Genomic DNA, 24,259 nt, shown 5'->3' on the forward strand with positions numbered 1-24,259 from the left:
TTTTATTATCAAACCTTATTTAGTTTTACTCCACAAAATGAAAGCTCTAAGGAAATCTCTCAATTTATAAGCACTCAAATTAATACATGAATCTGGGATCGATATAATAGCTGGAACTTGCTATTACCATTCCTATGTCACACCAACTAGGACGATGAAAACCAAGCAGTCCAAACAGATAAACTCCAAGACTGTATCTGCCTTTCGATAGTAAGAACCAAAAGAGTCTCCAGGTTCTCCAGTTAATCCTGCTTTGTCATCCATTTACTTCCAGCTGACTCATTCCCATAAACCCACCACCTTACCTATCACAGCCTCCTCTCTCATCTTTTCCAATCAAAGCTATTTCAACATTTGTCTTTTTGAAAGTAGGAAAATGTAGAGATGTTTGTGCCCCGACCCAGCAAAGCTGATGCACTGGCACTCACTCTTTTAAATAAATACTAAGTTCAGAAACTTGGGAAAGAAAGCACATTAAACCTCAGAAAAACAGAGGTGAGAGAATGGAGTTATGTACTCCAGTAGTCTACCTGGTGCTGAGAAAGAAATCTCTCACAAATTATGTCAAAAATATCATAGAAGGGAACAGAAAATAAAACCTAATGAATGACTCCAATAAAATAATTATAGTCAATTCATTGGGCATCCATAGTTCAGAATTAATACTAGCAGTTTCTGATTGTTTAAAACAAAATAGATAGAATAATAAAATGTTAGGAGAAAACCTCAATAATACATAGGGCAAGGTACAATCTCTCCTCCCTTGGTATCCAGGAAACCAAAGGCTTATGCTGTTTTGAATTTTAAATGTGTAGCAAAACACAATGATTTTAATTGCCTATAATCTGAGGTCAAACCTTTTGGCATGGTTCTTTGTTCACAGCAACACAACCACCAATAATATTTACTGAGCATTTGCCATGAGTCAGATACAGTTGTGAGCACTGGAGAGCACACAGCATTAAAGGTGACAGACAAGGCCCTGTCCTTATGGAGCTTATGTTCTGTCCCAATGCAGAATGATAATATGGTTAGACCAGAGAACAAACCATGACTAATTCTCTAACACCAAGAATACAGCCTTATAAAGAGAAAACTTTCTTGCTAAATTAGCAGTTTTATAGAGACCTGAATCTTTTCCATTAGAAGAAAAACACTTTCTAGTGTGCACTTAATCAGGTTTTGGAGCTTTAAAGGAATGGAATGAGAGATAAAAGATAAATCCCACCAAGCTAGAGAAGCGCTAACGTTCTGACCCTTTGACCCTGCCCATCAACAAGACACAACACTCCAGGTTTGCAGTCAGACTTAACTTAGATTTGAAGCCCAGTTTCATGCCTTATTAGCTCCATGACCTTAGGCATGTTACTTAACTTTCTTAACAGTTCTCTCATCTGTAAAATGGTGCTAATAAAAGCCACCCCACCGCACTGTTATAAGCATTTAAAGACTTCATTCATAAATGTTTAAATCATACAATGTGGCATATTCTTTTCATTTAATAAACAGTATAGATGATTTATACATGCACACACACACACTCCATGTGCTCTTTCCTTCATGCACATATAATTTACCCATCTATCCTCCATGACATTCTCCCAGAGCTCTATCCTTCTGCCCTTGAGGCATTTACCTTCTTCCAAATTCACAATTAGCTAATAAAAGAATACAATCACTGAAAATGTGTTAATCAGAAAGGATACAGTGACTACTGCCTGCCAGCTCAAATACCCCTCCATGGTAAAATATGGTTTTGAAAACGAAACTGTACTAAAAATTGCATAAGTCAGAGGAGTGACTCTGGTGTGAATGCTTAGTAGCATCCTCTGAGTTTCTTGCAGTAACAGTAACCATCAAGTGCTAATATTTAAACTATCATTAATTTTTTTAAAAAACAAAACTTAAATGGATACTGTATCCTTTTTCATGAAAATTAAAGTATGTGCGAAAATAATGTATTTGCCCTGGAACATTCTATAAAACAAATATAACCCCTAGGAAAATAGGGCCACAGAAAGGTTAAACGTTCATGTAACATCCGTGATAGAACAATACCTAGAACACAATTCTCTTTTTCACCCAATAATTTTTGACCATATCATGTTGACTTAATGAGATTTAGCTAAATATAGAAAATCCTTCTTTGAAAACCTGTAACCAAAAGGATCTAAAACTTGTGAATTAGGCAATAGCAAAAATGTCACACCCTTTGCTATACTAAGAGGAAAGTCTCTCAAGTGATCGACTCGATGCCTGGCCATGCAAGTCAGACATTTAGTCATTTTTCTAGACGCTATCCATCATTGAGCACATTCCCGAATTTCATGCAACTTAATTTAAACGTTTAACTGGCTATTCTGATGGGAATAAACCTTTGAGGAAGTAAAAGCTTGACAATGCTGACACCTAGTGGCTGTGAAGAAACTGGAGCGGATCCAGCCTAGGAAGAGTAGTGCAAAACGCAGCATTTAATCATGATGGATATTAGGTTATAAAATACCAATTCTAAAACAAACCCTATAAATGTTTATTTTAGCTCTCTATTTATCTCAGGGCCTACAAAAGGAGGCAATAAAAAACTTGCATCTGAAAAGTAAATTTTCCTTCAAGTTCCACACTTAGCAAATTTTTTACTCATCTTCAAAGATCAAAGAAAACTAAAAACCAGTTTATATTTTGGCATATTTATGACTATTTTCCTTAATGTTGCATGTACACCCTCAACCTTATCTTGGTCTTCAGGTGACTTTTCTCCCCGGGTCAAATATAAAAGCCATCTGGCCAAGCCATTATAGAGATTCCCTTTATGCCGCTGAAGCATCCCTAGTCAAAGGATAGCTGGATCTTCACAAACCAGCAGGAATTTTCCTTAAGAGAGGCATAAGGACACATGTGGAAACCCCTAAAGTACACATCTAAAAGCAAGGACCGCATTGAACACTGTGGGAAGCCGTATGAACACAGCAGATCAGCACAGCACAACCTATTTCTACTCTAACCATTAGAAGATAAGTTCCCTAGGACCCACCTGCACCTGTGACAGGCAGGATAGCAGGAAGCCTAAAGTGTTCATCTCCTCCACCAAGGAGAGCTCTGAATCCTACCTGCTGACGTTTGAAGGCTAAATAATCCAAATTTTCCAACTCCTTCCCAAGCTTCTGGTAGGTTTTCTGGAGGTCAGATTTGTTGGCAACATTTTTGAGAGACTCAAATGTCCTTTGAAACTGAAATTGAAAACAAAAGCAGGTCATTAGGATAGCAGCATATTTTTCTCAAATTCTCAACTTGATAACACAGAGTCGATAATGAGCCTCAGTTTCTCCCATTCATAATACAATGGTAACAAATGCTGGCTAATTATTGTTTAATGAAAAATTAGGGATACTTATAAAGAGTTATAAATCATATTCTAAGTATAACCAAGATTATTGCAGAAATGAGAAGCCTGGTTTAGTCCTCATTCTAACAAAAGAGCATACTTCATTTAAAAAAAAAAAAAAGAAAAACTTCATCTTTTAGGATACACTTCTGCTTTTAAATTTTAATAAAAGAGTACAGTGCATGTATAATTTCAAATCATAATGAGGAAGCATTAAAAAGTGTTACATTTCAATCATGGAAACAAACAAATTTTTGAAAAAGTAGTTGCTTACATGATATTTTGCTATAATGATATATGATCTGGCTTGCCTCTAGAAAAACATCTATGCAGAATAGGTCACCCAACAGACTTCAGCAAGGAAGATCTTTCAGAGCTTGTATTTTGAGAAGGAAGAAAAACTTAACATTTTGATGATCAAAGCGTAAGTGGTATGTTCAGCAAACATTTATTCATTTCTGCTCTATAACACAGATGAGCTACGAACAGATGAGTTATGATCAGAAAGAGAGTTCTGATCAGTTCTGCTGAATCAGAATGCTCCCATTCTCTTTAAATCAGATCCTAGATAAATACAAAGGTGAAAAATTGCAATGAATCACAGTCTGCTACTATTAATTAATTAAGCAAAGGAAGCTCACAAGAAATTGGATTCTTGGTTTATTTTAGTAAATTAGAACATACTTTGGAGGGTTAGTGATTGAAAATGTCAAGTAATGTAATTAGCAAGACATTTGCATTTGCTCTCTCTTTATGTCATTTATTTTCCATATTCTCAGTCTGTATCATTAGACAGATTTCTACAGATAGAGACTTCACTATCTTAAACAAACCAGAACTCCACCATGACTATGATGCCATGAGACAAGCTAATAAGATTTTATAGAATAATTAAATTTCCAGGGAAATGATTTGACCCTTACTATATCAAACTCTATGAAATAAGTCATATTAAAATGGCATTCTACTGAATTAAATCCTTAATTTCATGAGAGCAACATGTTTATCTCAATCCAAGGTGACAGAGGGGAAATAAATGGGAAATAACAGTGCTAAGCTTCCATGGCAGGACAGTAAATTAAACTCAACACGTACTCATTTAGTACCTACTATGCACAAGGCCCTATGACTATAAAAGACATTTCCTTCCCTGAAGGAACTTAGACCATTGAGAAACTAGACATGAAATTCGGAAATGAGATGGACAATGACATTTACTGAGTGCCTGCTCAGCCCCAGGTACTTTATGCTTTCAAATTTAATCTTCACAAGAACCACAGGAGTTCTTATTTTTCTTTTCATTCTACAATTGAGTAAAGTGGGATTCAGAATGTTTGACTAAACAGGGTTTTACTACAACATTCATGTTCTTTCTACTCCATCTTTAACTCTAACACAAGGCAAAATAGTAAAGAGAGTGCAAAAAAAAGATAAAGGTAACATTGGTGAAAACTCAGAAAAACTGATACCGACTGAGGGACTCAGACCACATAGAAGACCCAAGAGAATCTGAATTGGGCCCCAAAGGACAGGAAGTCTTTTCAGAGTCTGACATAGACACCAATTCCACCCATCACTTTAAACACAGCCAAAATCAGTTCATTTTCCCCCACTTGTAACAAAATAAACAAGTTCCTTTCAACATAACTTTATTGACCTTTATGTGAAATATTTATCATATTGTATGATCATTTCTGTGACTTGCCCATTTCTTGGTTTATTCTATGTTCAAATCAAACTAAAACCATATCTAAGATTCTAAAAAATTTAAGTAATTTTATCTATGATTTCATTAATACAAGTTATTTTACTGACAAATCCATTTAACTCTAAAGCATGTTTTAACCCCTGCACTTTGTCTTCCTAGGAAAATTAGCTCTACTTCTTAAATATTTCTTCTTCATATTTATCTCTGTGAACTTTATAGAACTCCAAATGGAATCTTAAGAGCAAACACACTTGTAAAAAGTGTTCAAAATAGTAAACACAGAAAACCAACACTTCCAAGTAATATGTCCGCGGCCAAAGAAGAAATGGAGAAAATCCAATAACAATACATCATCACAAAAAAGTTCTAAGGGTCAGAGTTTGCATAATATGGAGATTTTGGCTTGAATTTTTGTTATCAGGAATGATATCCTCAATTTATTAGTAATAAAGAGTTCAAAACACTCTAAAACCATGATAATTTCATTTAGTTAAGCAGTTTTTGCTTACAACAACAATTGTCAAGGAGAGGTCATACGAAACCCGTGATGTAGCTTTGGCTTAACTCCCTATTAAACACACCCCATACCCATCTGCATACATGTACACTTAAAGATGCTAAAGAGTAAAAGCAATAATCTTACTTTGCAAATGATGCTGAGGTATGGAAGATAAAAGTTAGGTTGAGGTCTAGACTTTAAAGAGCATTCACTTGCTGTACAGAATCTCTGGAGTTTAATTACAAACCATCATTAGAGTGAACCAGCAACCAACAGAATGGGAAAAAAATTTTGCAATCTACCCATCTGACAAAGGGCTAATATCCAGAATCTACAAAGAACTAAAACAGATTAACAACAACAAAAAAAAAACCCATTCAAAAGTGGGTGAAGAACATGAACAGACACTTTTCAAAAGAAGACATTTATGAGGCCAACAACATATAAAAAATGCTCATCATCACTGGTCATTAGAGAAATGCAAATCAAAACCACATTGAGATACAATCTCACACCAGTTAGAATGTCGATCATTAAAAAATCTGGAAATAACATGCTGGAGAGGATGTGGAGAAATAGGAACACTTTTACACAATTGGTGGGAGTGTAAATTAGTTCAACCATTGTGGAAGACAGTGTGGCAATTCCTCAAGGACCTAGAAATAGAAATTTCATTTGACCCAGCAATTCCGATACTGGGTATATATCCAAAGGATTATAAATTGTTCTATTATAAAGACACATGCACACATATGCTCGTTGTGGCACTGTTTACAATAGCAAAGACCTGGAACCAACCCAAATGCCCATCGATGACAGACTCCACAAGGAAAATGTGGCACATATACCCCATGGAATACTATGCAGCCATAAAAAAACTATGAGTTTGTGTCCTTTGTAAGGACATGGACAAATCTGGAAACCATCATTCTCAGCAAACTGACACAAGAACAGAAAAACAAACACCTCATGTTCTCACTCATAGGCGGATGTTGAACAATGAGAACACAGGGAGAGGATACAGGGAGAGGAGCAGCACACACTAGCATCTGTTGAGGGGGAATAGGGAAGGGACTTCGGGGGTTAGGGAGGTTGGGGAGGGATAACATGGGGAGAAATGCCAGACATAGGTGACGGGGTGATGGAGGTAGCAAACCACATTGCCATGTATGTACCTATGCAACAATCCTGCATGTTCTGCACATGTACCCCAGAGCCTAAAGTGCAATAATATATATATATATAATAAATATAAAAAATAGAATATAGATTACATAAAATTTATATATATATATATATATATATATATATATATATGTAATTATCTTACCAGAAGAAAAAAAGCATTCACTTGGCTTGAAGATTTTTCTAATAGGCCACAATGCTTAATCATTGAAACAAACCTCCAAGATTTTCTGTATTTGTTCAGTGCATGATAATTTTCTTATATTGATTATTTCTCCAAGTAAATGATCTCCCAGTTGGAAACAAGTTGGGAAAGGAAGCACAATTAATTGAAGAGATTTTTAATATTCCTGGATTTTACTTGTTCAGAGTTTTGAGTGGGAATTTAAAATGATCAAAAAACCCCAGAATAACTTATTGAAACTTAAATTTATCATGTGTTTTTCTTAATTCATTATAAACCAAACTCAAACTTTAAAAAGCTCAGTGAATTAGACTAAACCCAAAACAAACCTTGGGCATATAATATAAGAATGAGTAGATGGAAACAATATCCCTAAGCCCAACACTTGCTGGAAAAGTAAGCATTGTCAACATTTCTCATCAAATTATTTCGGCTCAGAAATAATAATAGTAATCCACCAAATAAAACAACAGAAACCATAATTGCTCATCTCACATTCAAACAGCTGATAAATTGTTTTGCAAGAAAGAGAAGCATAGAAAAGGTAACAGGGAAATGCCTACTTTCTCTCAGCAGTCCCTTTTCCCAAATACATTTGTTCTCCTTTTTCCTGACAATACATATATAAATAAATCTAAGCCAATGTTCTATACAAATTATGCATCCAATGAGTTTGTGTAAATTATGTAGCTTCGTGGAGTAATTTGAGAAGGATACGAAGAAATAGGCTGAAACAGCAGGAAAAAAAATGCAGCCAAGTATCTGGCAAATAAAGTTTTCCTCACCCTCACTGCCAGTGCCCTGGCTTCCTTTTGTAATCAGATTGATTGATTCAAATAACTCTAGAGCTCCAACGGCCTACTAATTCCCGTAAGTTAAAAACATAAAGTAGCATTGCTCCAAAACAAGAGCCAGCTCCACAGTCATCATTTTTTCTTCTTTAATATTTCATGCATTTATACAAGGTGCTGAGTGCTACCTGTAACATAAAAAGAAATCCCATGCTTGCAGCATTATGTGTACAAAAGGGTATACAATAAGTGCCTGATGGAAAGCATTATATCACCAAGTATGATCTTAGTGTCCCTAAATCGTCTGTTTGAAACCATGCCAAAAGATTCTGGAGATTAAAGCGGAAAGAAAGAATAGTCAAAAAATAATATATTGATGCTCTATAAATATTAACATTTAGAGTAAAAAGAAATTGTTTTAAGCACAAGAAATGGCTAATCGACCTTACTTAAATATGGCAACCACAGAACACTGAAAAATAAAGTATTACAGAGAAAGAAATTATTTAATGTTTCTGAACTTAATCCATTGACTTTAATACATATTTTCCAAATGAACTTACAAGATGATAATACCACTCATTAAACGGAAGTTTACAACTGAAGCAGAAAATTAAAGATCGCATACATATCTCAAATGATTTTTTTGCTGTAAGAAATGATTTTAAAAATTAAGAACATAGAACAAAATTGGGTTTAAGATCTAAATTATAAATATTTCTACATAGAAGTCACACTGGTCTTGAAGTCTGAGGTTCAAGTCCTGGCTATGGCATTTATTAACTGCATCACTTTGGACAAGTCATTACTATTATAATTTTTTATTGTGTTATCTATAACACAGGACAAATTGTCTTTGCCTGCCTACTTCATTCAGTTGTGAAATCAGTTGAGGAAAAATGAAAGACATTCATTCAACAAATATTTGTCAATGAGAAACATACCAGACATGTAAGAAACAGGGAAACAAAAGAGAAATAGCTCTTACCCTAACAGATTTTACAATCTAGCTTTATTGGTTCTACTTTATAAACTTAAAAGTTCCATAAAATAGAAAAGACCATTGTCATTAAGCTCATGACACCTTTCAGTAGTGAACAAGGACTGAACAAAAGAGTTGTTCAATAATTGTTTCCAGAGTAGCATCACTGTGCAAAGCACTGGGCTTGACACTGTGAGAAACAACAAATTTATGGTAAGGCTTTGGTGGAAAGATGATGAAATCATCAATGCTTTATGAAAAGTTTGACCAGGCATAGCAGCTCAAGCCTGTCATCCCAGCACTTGGGGAGGCCGATGCTGGTGGATCACTTGAGGTCAGGAGTTCAAGACCAGCCTGGCCAACATGGTGAAACCCCATCTCTACTAACGATACAAAAATGTGTGGTGGCATGCGCCTGTAATCCCAGCTACTCAGGAGGCTTACGCAGGAGAATCGCCTGAGTCCAAGAGGCAGAGGTTGCAGTGAGTTGAGATCACACCACTACCCTCCAGCCTGGATGACAGAGCAAGACTCCATCTCGAACAAACAAACAAACAAAACACTATGGGCAATTCCCCCAAGTAAATCAGCAGTTTACAAATGGATAACCCATTTTGAGAAGGGTCAAGATGTTGAAGACAAAACCCACAACAGCAGACTATCCACATCAATTTGCAAGGAGAAAATTACTCTTGTTTGTGCCCTAGTTGAAGAGGACCAACAATTAACACCAGAAGCAATAACCAACACTTAGACATTTGAACTGGTTCAGCTTGCACAATTCTGACTGAAAATTTTAAGTTGGGCAAAGTTTCCCCTTGATGAGTGCCAAAATTGTTGCACACAGATCAGTTGCAGATAAGACCAGAGCTTTCAATGAAATGTTTTAACAATTTTATCAAGCTCCTTAAGTATTCCTTTGGAGAAATGTAACAAAAGATGAAACATGGATTTACCAGAATGATCCTGAAGACTGAGCAGAATCAAAGCAGTATCTACTGAGAGGTGAGAGTGGTCCTGTCAATGCAAAAGCAAGCCAGTCAAGAGCAAAGGTCATGGTGACAGTTTTTTAAGATGCTCAAATAATTCTGCTTGTTGATTTTCTGGAGGGCCATGGAATGATAGTATCTGTTTATTATGAGAGTGTTTTGAGAAAGCTAGCCAAAGCTTTAGCAGAAAAACACTGGAAAAGCTTCACCAGAGAGTCCCTCTGCATCCCAATGCTCCTGCTCATTCTGCTCCTTCCTCTCATCAAACAAAGGCAATTTTGCAAGTTTCAACAGAGAATCATTAGGCATCCAACTTACAGTCCTGGTTTGGCTCCTTCTGACTTCTTTTTGTTTCCAAATCTCAAAAAATATTTAAAGGGCACTCATATTTCTTCAGTTAATAATGTAAAAAAGTCTGCATTGGCATGGTTAAATTCCAGGACACTTGACTCTTTAGGGACAAACTAAGTGGCTGGTATCATTATTTACAAAGCATCTTCAACTTGATGAAGCTCATGATGAGAAACAAAGTTTATATTTTTTATTTGTAAAGGATTCATCCTTTTTTATGGCTGTATAGTATTCCATGGTGTACATGTGCCATGTTTTCTTTATCCAGTCTATCACTGATGGGCATTTGGGTTGGTTCCAAGTCTTTGCTATTGGGAACAGTGTTGCAACAAACATATGTGTGCATGTGTCTTTATAGTAGAATGATTTATAATCCTTTGGGTACATAACCAGTAATGGGATTGCTGGGTCAAATGGTATTTCTGGTTCTAGATCCTTGAGGACTCACCACACTGTCTTCCACAGTGGTTGAACTAATTTACACTCCCAACAACAGTGTAAAAGCGTTCTTATTTCTCCATATCATCTACAGCATCTGTTGTTTCCTGACTTTAATGATCACCATTTTAACTGGCGTGAGATGGTATCTCATTGTGGTTTTGATTTGCATTTCTCTAATGGCCAGTGATGATGAGCTTTTTTCAAATGTTTGTTGGACACATAAATGTCTTCTTTTGAGAAGTGTCTGTTCACATCCTTCACACACTTTTGGATCAGGTTGTTTCTTTTATTTTTTCTTGTAAATTTGTTCAAGTTCTTTGTAGATTCTGGATATTTGTTTTTTGTCAAATTGATAGATTGCAAAAATTTTCTCCCATTCTGTAGGTTGCCTGTTCACTCTGATGATTCTTTCTTTTGCTGTGCTATTTAGTTTAATTAGATCCCATCTGTCAATTTTGGCTTTTGTTGCCATTGCTTTTGGTGTTTTAGTCATGAAGTCTTTGCCCATGCCTATGTCCTGAACGGTATTGTCTATGTTTGCTTCTAGAGTTTTTATGGTTTTATGTCTTACATTTAAGTATTAATCCATCTTGAGTTAATTTTTGCATAAGGTATAAGGAAAGGGTCCAGTTTCTGTTTTCTGCATATGGCTAGCCAGTTTTCCCAACATTGTTTATTAAATAGGTAATCCTTTCCCCATTGCTTGTTTTTGTCAGGTTTGTCAAAGATCAGATAGTTGTAAATGTGTAGTGTTATTTCGTGGGCCTCTGTTTGAGTCCATTGGTCTATATATCTGTTTTGGTACCAATACCATGCTGTTTTGCTTACTGTCACCTTGTAGTATAAAGTCAGGTAGCATAATGCCTCCAGCTTTGTTCTTTTTGCTTAGGATTGTCTTGGCTATATGGGCTCTTTTTTGGTTCCATATGAAATTTAAAGTAGTTTTTTATACTTCTGTGAAGAAAGACAATGGTAGCTTGATGGGGATAGCATTAATCCATAAGTTACTTTGGGCTGTATGGCCATTTTCACAAGATTGATTCCTCCTATTCATGAGCATGGAATGTTTTTCCATTTGTTTGTGTCCTCTCTTATTTCCTTGGGCAGTGATTTGTATTTCTCCTTGAAGAGGTCCTTCATATCCCTTCTAAGTTGTATTCCTAAGAATTTTATTCTCTTTGTAGCAATTGTGAATGGCAGTTCACTCATGATTTGGCTCTCTGTTTGTCTATTATTGGTGTATAGGAATGCTTGTGATTGTTTTGCACATTGATTTTGTATCATGAGACTTTGTTGAAGTTGCTTATCAGCTTAAGGAGATTTGAGGCTGAGATGACGGGGTCTCCTAAATATACAATCATGTCATCTGCAAACAGAGACAATTTGACTTCCTCTCTTCCTACTTGAACACGCTTTATTTCCTTCTCTTGCCTGATTGCCCTGGCCAGAACTTCCAATACTAGGTTGAAAAGGAGTGGTGAGAGAGGGCATCCTTGTCTTGTGCCTGTTTTCAAAGGGAATACTTCCAGCTTTTGCCCATTCAGTATGATATTGGCTGTAGGTTTGTCATAAATAGTTATTATTTTGAGATATGTTCCATCAGTACCTAGTTTATTGAAAGTTTTTAGCATGAAGAGGTATTGAATTTTATCAAAGGCCTTTTCTGCATCTATTGAGACAATCATGTGGTTTTGTCATTGGTTCTGTTTATGTGATGAATTACATTTATTGATTTGCGTATATTGACTCAGCCTTGCATCCCAGGGATAAAGTCAACCTGATCATGGTAAATACTGGCAAACCGAATTCAGCGGCACATCAAAAAGCTTTTTTGTTGTGCTGCTGAATTCGGTTTGCCAGTATTTTATTGAGGATTTTCACATCAATGTTCATCAGGGATATTGGAACGAAATTTTTTTGTTGTGTCTCTGCCAGGTTTGGTATCAGGATGATGCTGGCCTCATAAAATGAGTTAGGGAGAAGTCCTCTTTCTATGGTTTGGAATAGTTGCAGAAGATAGGGTACCAGTTCTTCTTTGTACCCCTGGTAGAATTTGGCTGTGAGTCCATCTGATCCTGGGCTTTTTTTGGTTGGTAGGCTGTTAATTACTGCCTTAATTTCAGAACTTGTTATTGGTCTATTCAGGGATTCGACTTCTTTCTGGTTTAGTCTTGAGAAAGTGTATGCGTCCAGGAATTTATCCATTTCTTCTAGATTTTCTAGTTTATTTGCCTTGAGGTGCCTACAGTATTCTCTGATGATAGTCTGTATTTCTGTGGGATCAGTGACGATCTCCCCAGTATCATTTTTTATTGTGTATACTTGATTCTTCTCTCTTTTCTTATTAGTCTGGCTAGCAGACTATTTTGTTAATCTTTTCAAAAAACAAGCTCCTGGATTTACTGATTTTTTTGAAGGGTGTTTCACGTCTCTATCTCCTTCAGTTATGCTCTGATCTTAGTTATTTCTTGTTTTCTGCTAGCTTTTGAATGTATTTGCTCCTGCTTCTCTAGCACTTTTAATTGCGATGTGAGGGGGTCAATTTTAGATCTTTCCTACTTTCTCCTGTGGGCATTTGGTGCTATAAATTTTCCTCTGAGAACTGCTTTAGCTGTGTCCCAGAGATTCTGGTATGTTGTGTCTTTGTTCTCATTGGTTTCAAAGAACTTCTTTATTTCTGCCTTAATTTTGTTATTTACCCAGTAGTCATTAAGGAGCAGGTTGTTCAGTTGCCATGTAGTCATGCAGTTTTGAGTGAGTTTCTTAATCCTGAGTTCTAATTTGATTGCACTGTGATCAGAGAGACTGTTTGTTATTATTTCCATTCTTCTGCATTTGCCGAAGAATGTTTTTCTTCCAATTATGTGGTCAGTTCTAGAATAAGTGCAATGTGGTGCTGAGAAAAATGTATATTTTGTTGATTTGGTGGAGAGTTCTGTAGATGTCTATTAGGTGCACTTGGTTCAGAGCTGAGTTCAATTCCTGGATATCCTTGTTAATTTTCTGTCTCATTGGATCTAATATTGACAGTGGAGTGTTAAAGTCTCCTAGTATTATTGTGTGGGAGTCTAAGTCTCTTTGTAGGTCTCTAAGCACTTGCTTTATGAATCTGGGTGCTCCTTTACTGTGCATATACATTTAGGTTAGTTAGCTCCTCTTGTTGTATTCATCCCTTTACCACTATCTACTGCTGCTCTTTGTCTTTTTTATCTTTGTTGGTTTAAAGTCTGTTTTATAAGAGACTAGGATTGCAAACCCTGCTTTTTTATGGCTTTCCATTTGGCTTGGTAACTCTTTCTCCATGTGTACCTTTGCACATGAGATGGGTTTCCTGAATACAGCACAACAAAGGGTCTTGACTCTTTTTCCAATTTGCCAGTCTGTGTCTTTTAATTGGGGCATTTAGCCCATTTATATTTAAGGTTAATATTGTTATGTGTGAATTTGATCCTGTCATTATGATGTTAGCTGGTTATTTTGCCTGCTGGTTGATGCAGTTTCTTCATAGTATCAGTGGTCTTTACAATTTGGTATGTTTTTTGGAGTGGCTAATACAAGTTTTCCTTTCCATGTTTAGTGCTTCTTTCAGGAGCTCTTGTTAAGGCAGGCCTAATGGCGTCAAAATCTCACAGCATTTGCTTGTCTGTAAAAGATTTTATTTCTCCTTCACTTATGAAGCTTAATTTGGCTGGATATAAAATTCTGGGTTGAAAATTCTTTACTTTAAAAATGTTGAATATTGGCCTCCACTCTCTTCTGGCTTCTAGGGTTTTGGCAGAGAGATCTGCTGTTAGTCTGATGGGCCTCCCTTTGTGGGTAACCTGACCTTTCTCGTTGGCTGCCCTTAACAATATTTCCTTCATTTCAGCCTTGGTGGATCTGAAGATTATGTGTCTTGGGGTTGCTCTTCTCAAGGAGTATCTTTGTGGTGTTCTCTCTGTTTTTCTGAATTTGAATTTTGGCCTGTCTTGCTAGGTTGGAGAAGTTCTCCTGGATAATATCCTGAAGAGTGTTTTCCAGGTTGGTTCCATTCCCCCTGTCACTTTCAGGCACACCAGTCAAACATAGATTTGGTCTTTTCATATAGTCCCATATTTCTTGGAGGCTTTGTTCATTTCTTTTCATTCTTTTTTCTCTAATCTTGTCTTCGCTCTTTATTTAATTAAGTTGATCTTCAATCTCTGATATCTTTTCTTCTGCTTGATCAATTCTGCTATTGATAATTGTGTATGTTTCACAAAGTTCTCATGCTATGTTTTTTAGCTCTGTTAGGTGATTTATGTTATCTTCTAAACTGGTTATTCTAGTTAGCAATTCCTGCAACCATTCTTCACGGTTCTTAGCTTCCTTGCATTGGGTTAGAACATGCTCCTTTAGCTTGAAGGAGTTTGTTATCACCAACCATCTGAAGCCTTCTTCTGTCAATTCATCAACTCGTTCTTCATCCAGTTTTGTTCCCTTCCTAGCAAGGAGTTGTGATCCTTTGGAGAAGAGGCACTCTGGTTTTTGGAATTTTCAGACTTTTTGCGCTTGTTTCTCCCCATCTTCATGGATTTATCTACTTTTGGTCTTTGATGCTGGTGAACCTCAATTAGGGTTTCTGAATGAGCATCCTTTTTGCTGATGTTGATGGTATTCCTTTCTGTTAGTTTTCCTTATAACATTCAGGTCCCTCTGCTGCAGGCCTGCTGGAGTTTGCTGGAGATCTACTCCAGACCCTGTTTGCCTGGGTATCACCAGTGGAGGCTGCAGAACAGCAAAGATTGCTGCCTTTTCCTTCCTTTGGAAGCTTCATCCCAGAGCGGCACCCACCAGATGCCAGCCAGAGCTCTCCTGTATGAGATGTCTGTTGACAACTGTTTGGAGGTGTCTCCCTGTCAGGAGGCATGGGGATCAGGGACCCACTTGAGGAGACAGTCTGTCTCTTAGCAGAGCTCAAGCACTGTATTGGGAGATCCACTGCTCTCTTCAGGGCCAGCAGGCCAGAACATTTAAGTCTGCTGACAGTGTGCCCACAGCCGCCCCTTCCATCAGGTGCTCTGCCTCAGAGAGATGGAAGTTTTATCTATAAGCCCTTGACTGGAGATGCTGCCTTCCTTTCAGAGATGCCCTACCCAGAGAGGAGGAATCTAGAGAAGGAGTTTGGCTACATCTTTGCTGAGCTGCAGTGGGCTCCACCGAGTTCGAACTTCCCACAGCTTTGTTTACACTGTGAGGGTAAATCTGCCTACTCAAGCCTCAGAAATGGTGGACTCCCCTCCCCCACCAAGCTCAAGCACCCCAGTTCGACTTCAGACTGCTGTGCTGGCAGCAAGAATTTCAAGCCAGTGGATCTTTGTTTGCTGGGCTCCATAGGGGTGGAATCTGCTGTGCTAGACCACTTGACTCCCTGGCTTCAGCCCTCTTTCCAGGGGAGTAAACAGTTATGTCTTGCTAGGGTTCTAGGTGCCACTGGGGTATGAAAAAAACTCCTGCAGCTAGCTCGGTGTCTGTTCAAATGGCTGCCCAGTTTTGTGCTTGAAATCCAAGCCCTGGTGGCATAGGCACCTGAAGGAATCTCCCGGTCTGCAGGTTGCAAAGACCATGGGAAAAGTGTAGTATCTGGACTGGAGTGCACCATTCCTCATGGCACAGTCTCTCATGGCTTCCCTTGGAGGAAGGAGTTCCCTGACCCCTTGTACTTCCTGGATGATGCAATATCCCACCCTGCTTCAGTTCACTTCATGGGTTGCACCCACTCCGTCCCAGTGAGATGAGCAGGGTACCTCAGTTAGAAATACAGAAATCACCCACCTTCTGTGTTGATCTCACTGGGAGCTGCAGACCAGAGTTTTTCCTATTTGGATATCTTGCCAGCCACCCCTCCTCCATAACACTTTGTACCAACCTCTACCATAACAACATATTGTTAATTTATTTTTTATCTAGCCTGTAAATTCCAGGAGAGCAGGATCATGATGGTATTTTTAAAAATTTTAATCCCTAGCACATACTAGAGTGATAGTGACTGCCACAAAGTAAGCACACAAAAAATAAACCATTTGCTGAGGTGATTAATTAACCAAATCAGAGATAACTGGAAAGATGTTGATTCTTTCTTAAAAAATAAAAATTTTACATAATTTAAATTTACATGGTCAAACGTCATAAAATTTCAATTAAACAGGAAGAATAATCTCAAGAGATCTATTGTACATCCTGGTGGCTACAGTTAATACCAATAAATTATATATGTGAAAATTGCTAGAATGTGTTCTCACTATCACAAAGGTGATAAGTATACAAGGTAATGCACATATACTAAATAGCTTGAGTTAGCCATTCCAGAATGTATATATATATATTTAAACATCATGTTATAGGCCATAAATATATATAATTTTTACTTATCAAAATAGGGGATATAGAAGGGATGGTTAATGGGTATAAAAACAAAGTTACATAGATGAAAATCTGGTGTTTGGTAGCATAAGGGAAAGACCACAGTTAACAATCAATAATTTATCACATATTTCAAAATAACTAAAAGAGTGGAATTAGAATGTTCCTAACACCAAAAAAGGATAAATGCTTGCAGTGATGGATATTCCAGTTACTCTGATTTGATCATTATACATTACATGCTTTTATCAAAATATTACACATTATTCCAGTTACTCTGATTTGATCATTATACATTACATGCTTTTATCAAAATATTACACATACCCCCTAAATAAGTACAACTATTATGTATCTATAGTAATTAAAAATAAAATTAAAAATATATACATTTTTGAAGAAAAAAATTCTTCTTCCCTAAAATTTCCAATAGGAAATTCATGACAAATCCAGCAAGTATACCCTATTTATCTCTATTTCTTATTTCTCCTCTTATATCTTGATATGGTTTGGCTGTGTTCCCACCCAAATCTCATCTTGAATTGTAACTCCCACAATTCCCACGTGTCATGGGAGGAACCCAGTGGGAGGTGAATAAATTATGGGAGCAGGTCTTTCCTGCACTGTTCTCGTAATGATTGAGCCTCACGAGATCTGATGGTTTTAAAAACAGGAGTCTCCCTACACAAGCTCTCTCTTTGCCTGCCTCCATCCACATAAGATATGACTTGCTCCTCCTTGACTTCTGCCATGATCATGAGACCTCCCCAGCCATGTGGAACTGTAAGCCCATTAAACCTCTTTCTTTTGCAAATTGCTCAGTCTCAGGTATGTCTTTATCAGCAGCATGAAAACAGGCTAATATAGTAAATTGGTACCAGTAGAGTGGAGTGCTGCTGTAGATACCAGAAAATGTGGAAGCAGCTTGGGACCTGGGTAACAGGCAGGGGTTGAAACCATTTGGAGGGCTCAAAAGAAATCAAAATGTGGGAAGGTTTGGAACTTAGAGACCAAGAAGTCAGTCTCTAAGAAGTTGAGTGGCTCTGCCCAAAATGCTGATAGTGATATGGGCAATAAAGCCCACACTGAGTGGAAATAAGGAACTTGATCGGAACTGGAGCAAAAGTGACTCTTGTTATGTTTTAGCAAAGAGATTGGCAGCATTTTGCCCCTGCCCTTGAGGTCTGTGAAACTTTTAACTTGAGAGAGATGATTTAGAGTATCTGGTGTAATAAACTTCTAAGCAGCAAAGCATTCAATAAGTGACTTGGGTACTGTTAAAGGCATTCAGTTTCATAAGGGAAGCAGAGCATAAAAGTTTGGAAAACTTGCAGCCTGACAATGTGATAGAAAAGAAAATCACATTTTCTGAGGAAAAAATCGAGCCAGTTGCAGAAATTTGCATAAGTAATGAGGAGCCAAATGTTAATCCCCAAGACAATGGGGAAAATGTCTCCAGGACACATTAGAGATCTTCACAGTGGCTCCTCCCATTACAGGCCAGGAAGCTTAAGAGGAAAAAGTGGTTTCATGGTCCAGGTCCAAGGTCCCTGTGCTCTGTGCAGCCTAGGGACTTGGTGTCCTTTGTCCCAGCTGCTCCAGCCATGGCAGAAAGGGACCGATGCCAAGCTAGAACCATGGCTTCAGAAGGCAACCTCTGAAGCCTTGGCAGTTTCCATGTGATGTTGAGCCTGCAAGTATACAGAAGGCAAGAACTGAGGTTTGGGAACCTCCACCTAGGTTTCAGAGAATTTATGGAAACACTTGGATGTCCAGGTAGAAGTTTGCTGCAGGGGCAGAGCTCTCATGGAGAACCTCTGCTAGGACACTGTGGAAAGGAAATATGGGGTTGGAGCCCCCACACAGCCCCCACTAGGCACTGCCTAGTGGAACTGTGAGAAGAGGGCCACTGTCCTCCAGATCCACCCCAGAATGAAAGATCCACTGGTAGCTTGCACCATGCACCTGGAAAAGCTACAGACACTCAATGGCAGCCAATGAACCCAGCCAGGAGGGGGACTGTGCCCTGCAAAGCCACAGGGGCAGAGCTTCCCAAGACCATGGGAACTCACCTCTTGAATCAGCATGATCTGGATGTGAGACATGGAATCAAAGAAGATCATTTTGGAGCTTTAGGACTTGACTGCCCTGCTGGATTTCAGACTTGCATGGGGCCTGTAGCCCCTTTGTTTTGACCAATTTCTCCCATTTGGAACAGTTGTATTTACCCAATGCCTATACCCTCATTGTATGTAGGAAGTAACTAACTTGCTTTGATTTTATAGGCTCAGAGGCAGAAGGGGCTTGCCTTGTCTCAGGTGAGACGTTGGACTGTGGACTTCTGAGTTAATGCTGAAATGAGTTAAGACTTTGGGGAAATGTTGAGAAGGCATGATTGGCTTTGAAGTGAGGACATGAGATTTGGGAGGTGCCAGCTGGCAGAATGCTATGGTTTGGCCATGTCTCTGCACAAATCTCATCTTAAATTATAACTCCCACAATTCCCACATGTCATGGGAGAAACCAGGTGGGAGGTGATTGAATTATGGGGTAGGTCTTTCCTGCACTGTTCTCATGATAGTGAGTAAGTCTCACAAGATCTGACAATTTTAAAAACAGGAGTTTCCCTACACAAGTTCTCTCTTTGCCTGCCACCATCCACATAAAATGTGACTTGCTCCTCCTTGCTTTCTGCCATGATTGTGAAGCCTCCCCAGCTATGTGGAACTCTAATTCCATTAAACCTCTTTCTTTCGTAAATTGTCAAGCCTCAAGTATGTCTTTATCAGTAACATGAAAACAAACTAACGCATATCTTAAATATCAGTGTTGACTTCCTCTTTTTCTTTACATCTTAATATGCTTTTACATATTTTGCCTAAGATCTTCCACAAAATATACATAGCTTCTAACAGCTCTTAATTATACAGTAATTTTCCCTTAATCAGCTGCTGATATCTTCAATAATAAAAGCCTTTAGAAAATCTTTTTGTTGGCACATATGTGCCTTTTAAAAAGAGGATGGCCTCAAAAAGTCTCAGCCGCCAATATGACAGTATGATTTTTCTGTCAATATAAATATTCATCATAGAATAATTGTTTGTCCAAAAATTATTTTAAAAATCATGTAGCAAATGTTAAATATACATTTGACAAAAGTTATTAAATTCTGGAACCATCTTCTGTAAGACACTGGTCTATTACCTAATCCAAAGGGATCAACATTCCAACAACAAGCAAAACCTGACTACGGTATGATAAATGGAAAAAGTTGGAAAAGTTCGTTCAATTCAACAGTCAAATTTCCCTTCATTTTTAGGAATAAGTCCAACATTTCACTCCAAGGGCCAAAAAGTGGGAGCAAGATGCCATGGTGGAGAAATATGGGACAAGGAGAGAAGGTGAAAGAGAACTTACACCAGTTCTCACCAAGTAATTTATATCATATATCGTTCAATCTTCATAAGACCCTTTCAAGGTATTCATAATAAGTTTTATTCTCCCCATAACTCAGAAGAAGAAACCAAAGCTCACAGATTTTTAACTTTCCCAAAATTACCCAGCTAATCATCAACAGAACCAGGATGCAAGCAAGGCGTCCACGCTGCCAAAAGTCATGTTTTCTTCCCACGTTGTCCTGACCCAGTAAACAGAAGCTAACCAAGCCTAATTTCTTCCAAATAAAATTGACCCTTAGAAATCCAAATGCCAGGCTGAGCACAGTGGCTCACACCTGTAATCCCAGCACTTTGGGAGGGATTACAGGTCTTGTAATCCTGAGGTCAGGAGTTCAAGACCAGCCTGGCCAACACGGCAAAACTAAAAATACAAAAATTAGCTGGGCACAGTGGCGTGCACCTGTAATCCCAGCTACTTGGGAGGCTGAGGCAAGACAATCACTTGAACTCAGGAGGCAGAGGTTGCAGTGATCCGAGACTGTGCCATTGCACAGTGCAAAAAGAGCAAAACTGTTTCAAAAGAAAAAAGAAATCCAGATGTCAGTAAAACACGATGTGGAATTCTAAGAAGTACAAATAGTACAGAAAAGTTTGAAACACTTGAACAGTATCAAAGAGAGAAAAATGTTAACTTAAATTCCTATAAAAAAGTTATAAACAATAGTGACAATACAGCCAAAATACCTTTCCAAGTTTCTACAATTAATGAAATATTGAAATATCAGCATTTTTTTCCTCTGTCCCCTGTTACCTTTTATTTGGACCTGTTTTCCCCAAAAGAACACACATATTTCCCTAAGGAACTAGACACATTTAAACGTGCCATGTCAAGAATCCTTGATTATTTAATTTGGCAGTCCTTGTCCCTTTCGGGGTTGCTCAGTAACCCATATTTAAACTAGTTGCTTGTCTCAGACTATGTCCTTGTAAGTGTTCTATTGTAATTGCTTCTCCTGGGGCAGTCTCAGTGCAAAGAGTACAGTGTAATAGAAAGCTTTATAAAATCAGGAAATATATAGATACATGCTATTAAAAGAGAGTAACATCTAATTTATCTGACATCTAAAAGGAAATATACTTCAACAGGGTTGAAAAAATATGTAGAAAAAGTCATAAGAAGGAAAAAAAAAAAAAAACATTGTGAGCTCAGAGGAATTCTTTAATGCTATGAAATAAACAAACAACAACCAAAAACAAAACAAAACAAAACACAAAATGTACGAGGAACTTGTATAAGTGTCAGGAAGAGAAAAAAAAGTACAGAAGCCTGCATGAAGTAGTAAAGATGGGAGAAGAAAGGCAGGCCTTTTTTCATTACATGCAAAATAAGGTCAAGAAATTAAAAGGCAGTTTTTTCCCCCACCGTTCTGGGGGGAAAAAAAAGTGTAAGTCCAGAAGAAATTTGTATCTTTAAAGTGGATATCCTCCTTCCACCAAAAATCTATTAATACATTATTATAAAGTAGAATTGGGGAGTGTGGTGTCTGACTGCAGAATTCTTCTTAGGAAGGGCACTACTTAATACTGAGGAAAATACCTGAAGGAGTAATTTAAGGTGGATAATGATATCCTAACGGCACAAGTGAGCAGAGGCCAAGTCCAGTGGTAGAGAGATAACTATTCTTTACTGCATTCCAATGAAAAGAATTTAGAAGTGTGAGGGAAACTAGCTAGAGAGAAAGAATGTGGAAAGACAAATAGATGGAGTTGCTAAATAAGATTTTGAAGATTTCTACAAATTGGAGCCACTTAGAATATATTGCTGTAATATAGAAATCTCTCCCTTCCATTTTCCTGTAAGTTTCTGTAAGGTTTGCTATATTCATAGACATCCCTACTCTGGTAGGGTTGGAGAATGTGTGTGTCTGTGTGTCTATGCTTAAAGGGGGAATGCCAACTCCAGATTCTGGGTGAACATAATATACAATAGACATAGCAAGACAATCCATAAATGAAAGTAATTCAGTGGAAGCAAAAGCTTGGAGCCAGAATTGACCCTGAAATTTTGCAGAAATTTTGAGCTCCCAGAGAATTTGCAGAAATTTGGGGAGGAACATTATACATGATAGGACACAGAATGAGTATTTAATTATATTGAGATCTTAAGTGCAAGAAGATCCCAGCAAACAAGTAGCTTTGCATCATAGGTAAGTAGATTATGACTAATTAAAAACAATGAAGGCCAGAAAAAGAAAAAAAAGCAAGCAAGCGATGGTCACTTAGTGCTCGTACTGGGCTATTAAGAAGTAAGTCATGCCAAACTAATTTCCTTTATAACGGAGATTACTAGACTGATAAATCCACAATGCCACAAGTAATATATCTTGATTTCAAGAAGGTCTTTCAAGAAGTACTTGAGGATGAAATAAAGAAGCATGGTTTATACAGCAGTCCAATGAAGCAAGCTTGAAACTCATTTCAACAATCTTACTCAAAGGGTGTTCACATTTGATTGGTATTATCTAAAAGAAAGATATAATACTGTTTTCCATGTCATTAAACATTTTTTCATGAATAAATTTGAAAATGATATCAGGTTAGGAAAGGAAGACAAAATCCAGAGTCAAAGGATCTTGATGGACTGTAACAAAAAGCCAGAATTAATAAGATAAAGTTCAGTGAATATAAATGTAACTTCTACCTTTACATATTAAAAAAAAAAAAAAAAAACTAGTATCAGAGGAGGAAGACCTTGATTAGGAGTAGTTTGAGCTCAGCGACTTGGAGGTTTTAACTGCTTTCAAAATCAATATGAACTAACGACACAACAAGGCTACTGTGATAGGTAAGATAATGTTAGACATTAAACCAGGGATGTAATTGTCCATTTATATCACGGAATGTTCACATTGGAGAGTTTGTTTTGATTTAAAGATACTGATTTCAACATTTTGTGGAAGTTACCTACAATCTAGAGTGCATAAAAAAGGATTTACAGAGATGATTTGGGGGACTTCTATTTCTTATAATGGCAAATTAGAAATTCAGTCCGATCTTCTGCTGAAGGAAACAAATAAGGTTTGATGATAAAACAATTCATCTTAAAAATATCGAAGAGCTAATAAGACAGTGAGAAATTTCCTGAAATGGGTTTCAGAAGAGGCAATGTTCAGTATACAATCAAAAATGGCCATTCACATTAGAAGACAAGACACCATGAGCAAAAAAGGGAAAATGATAGCAGAAGCAGACATCCAGGGAGTCCAAACACTGGAGTTTTCAAACCTTGACCATCAGACAATTCTGCTTACCATATCAAATAGATCAAAATAAAGATTGAAAATTTCAGAAGGAAACTAAAAGTCATACAAAGAAATGTAAGCCAATTTGAAAAATACATAGAAATTCTAGGGTATTTAGAGTGGTCTGAAACTATCATATAAGGAACATCCAAAAGTCAAAAAATGTTTAGCCTAAAAAAGGGGAAACACAGGTAAGTCCTAAGAGTAATCATCAGTTATTTGAAAAGAGCCTTTTCTATTGCCTTGATTCTGTGTTGCTCCAGGAAGCAAAACTAGATGCACTGGTTTGAAATGGCAGGGAGGCAGCTTTAAGCTCAGTTTGAGAAATATGTCTCCAACAATTAGAAATGTCCAAAATCACCTTCATTGTCTCAGAGAATTGAGATTGTTATCATCGATAGTGATCACCTATTTTTAGGCAGTTGCATACATTCCATATTATCAGAGAGTCTTTCTACTTCAAGTAAAATATTAAACTGTAAGGGCACTGTGTTTCTCAACTATAATTCTTTTGATTCCAAGTAGAAGCTAATATTGCCATAGACGTTACTAGAAAAATTCCAAACTGATATTTCCCAAAGTACGGTTTTAGAAAGTTCCAGGATTAAAATACTAGAGAAGAGTCCTGGGGTCAAAAAAGTTTGTGAAATTCTGAGTGAAGCAGAA

General features: G+C 37.4%; 1 protein-coding gene across 3 annotated transcripts in view; it reads right to left on the bottom strand.

The window, feature by feature from the left end:
- Positions 1–24,259, bottom strand: part of CTNNA3 (catenin alpha 3) — a 1,771,160-nt gene that overhangs the window by 1,625,321 nt on the left and 121,580 nt on the right. For all 3 annotated transcript variants that reach the window (XM_017502077.2, XM_017502076.2, XM_017502078.2), the window contains one exon: positions 3,108–3,227. In XM_017502077.2, the coding sequence (XP_017357566.1) occupies positions 3,108–3,227 (120 nt within the window). The remainder of the gene's footprint in view (positions 1–3,107; positions 3,228–24,259) is intronic.

Source organism: Cebus imitator, unplaced genomic scaffold (assembly GCF_001604975.1).
Source record: "Cebus imitator isolate Cc_AM_T3 unplaced genomic scaffold, Cebus_imitator-1.0 Scaffold290, whole genome shotgun sequence".
Lineage (NCBI taxonomy): Eukaryota > Metazoa > Chordata > Mammalia > Primates > Cebidae > Cebus > Cebus imitator.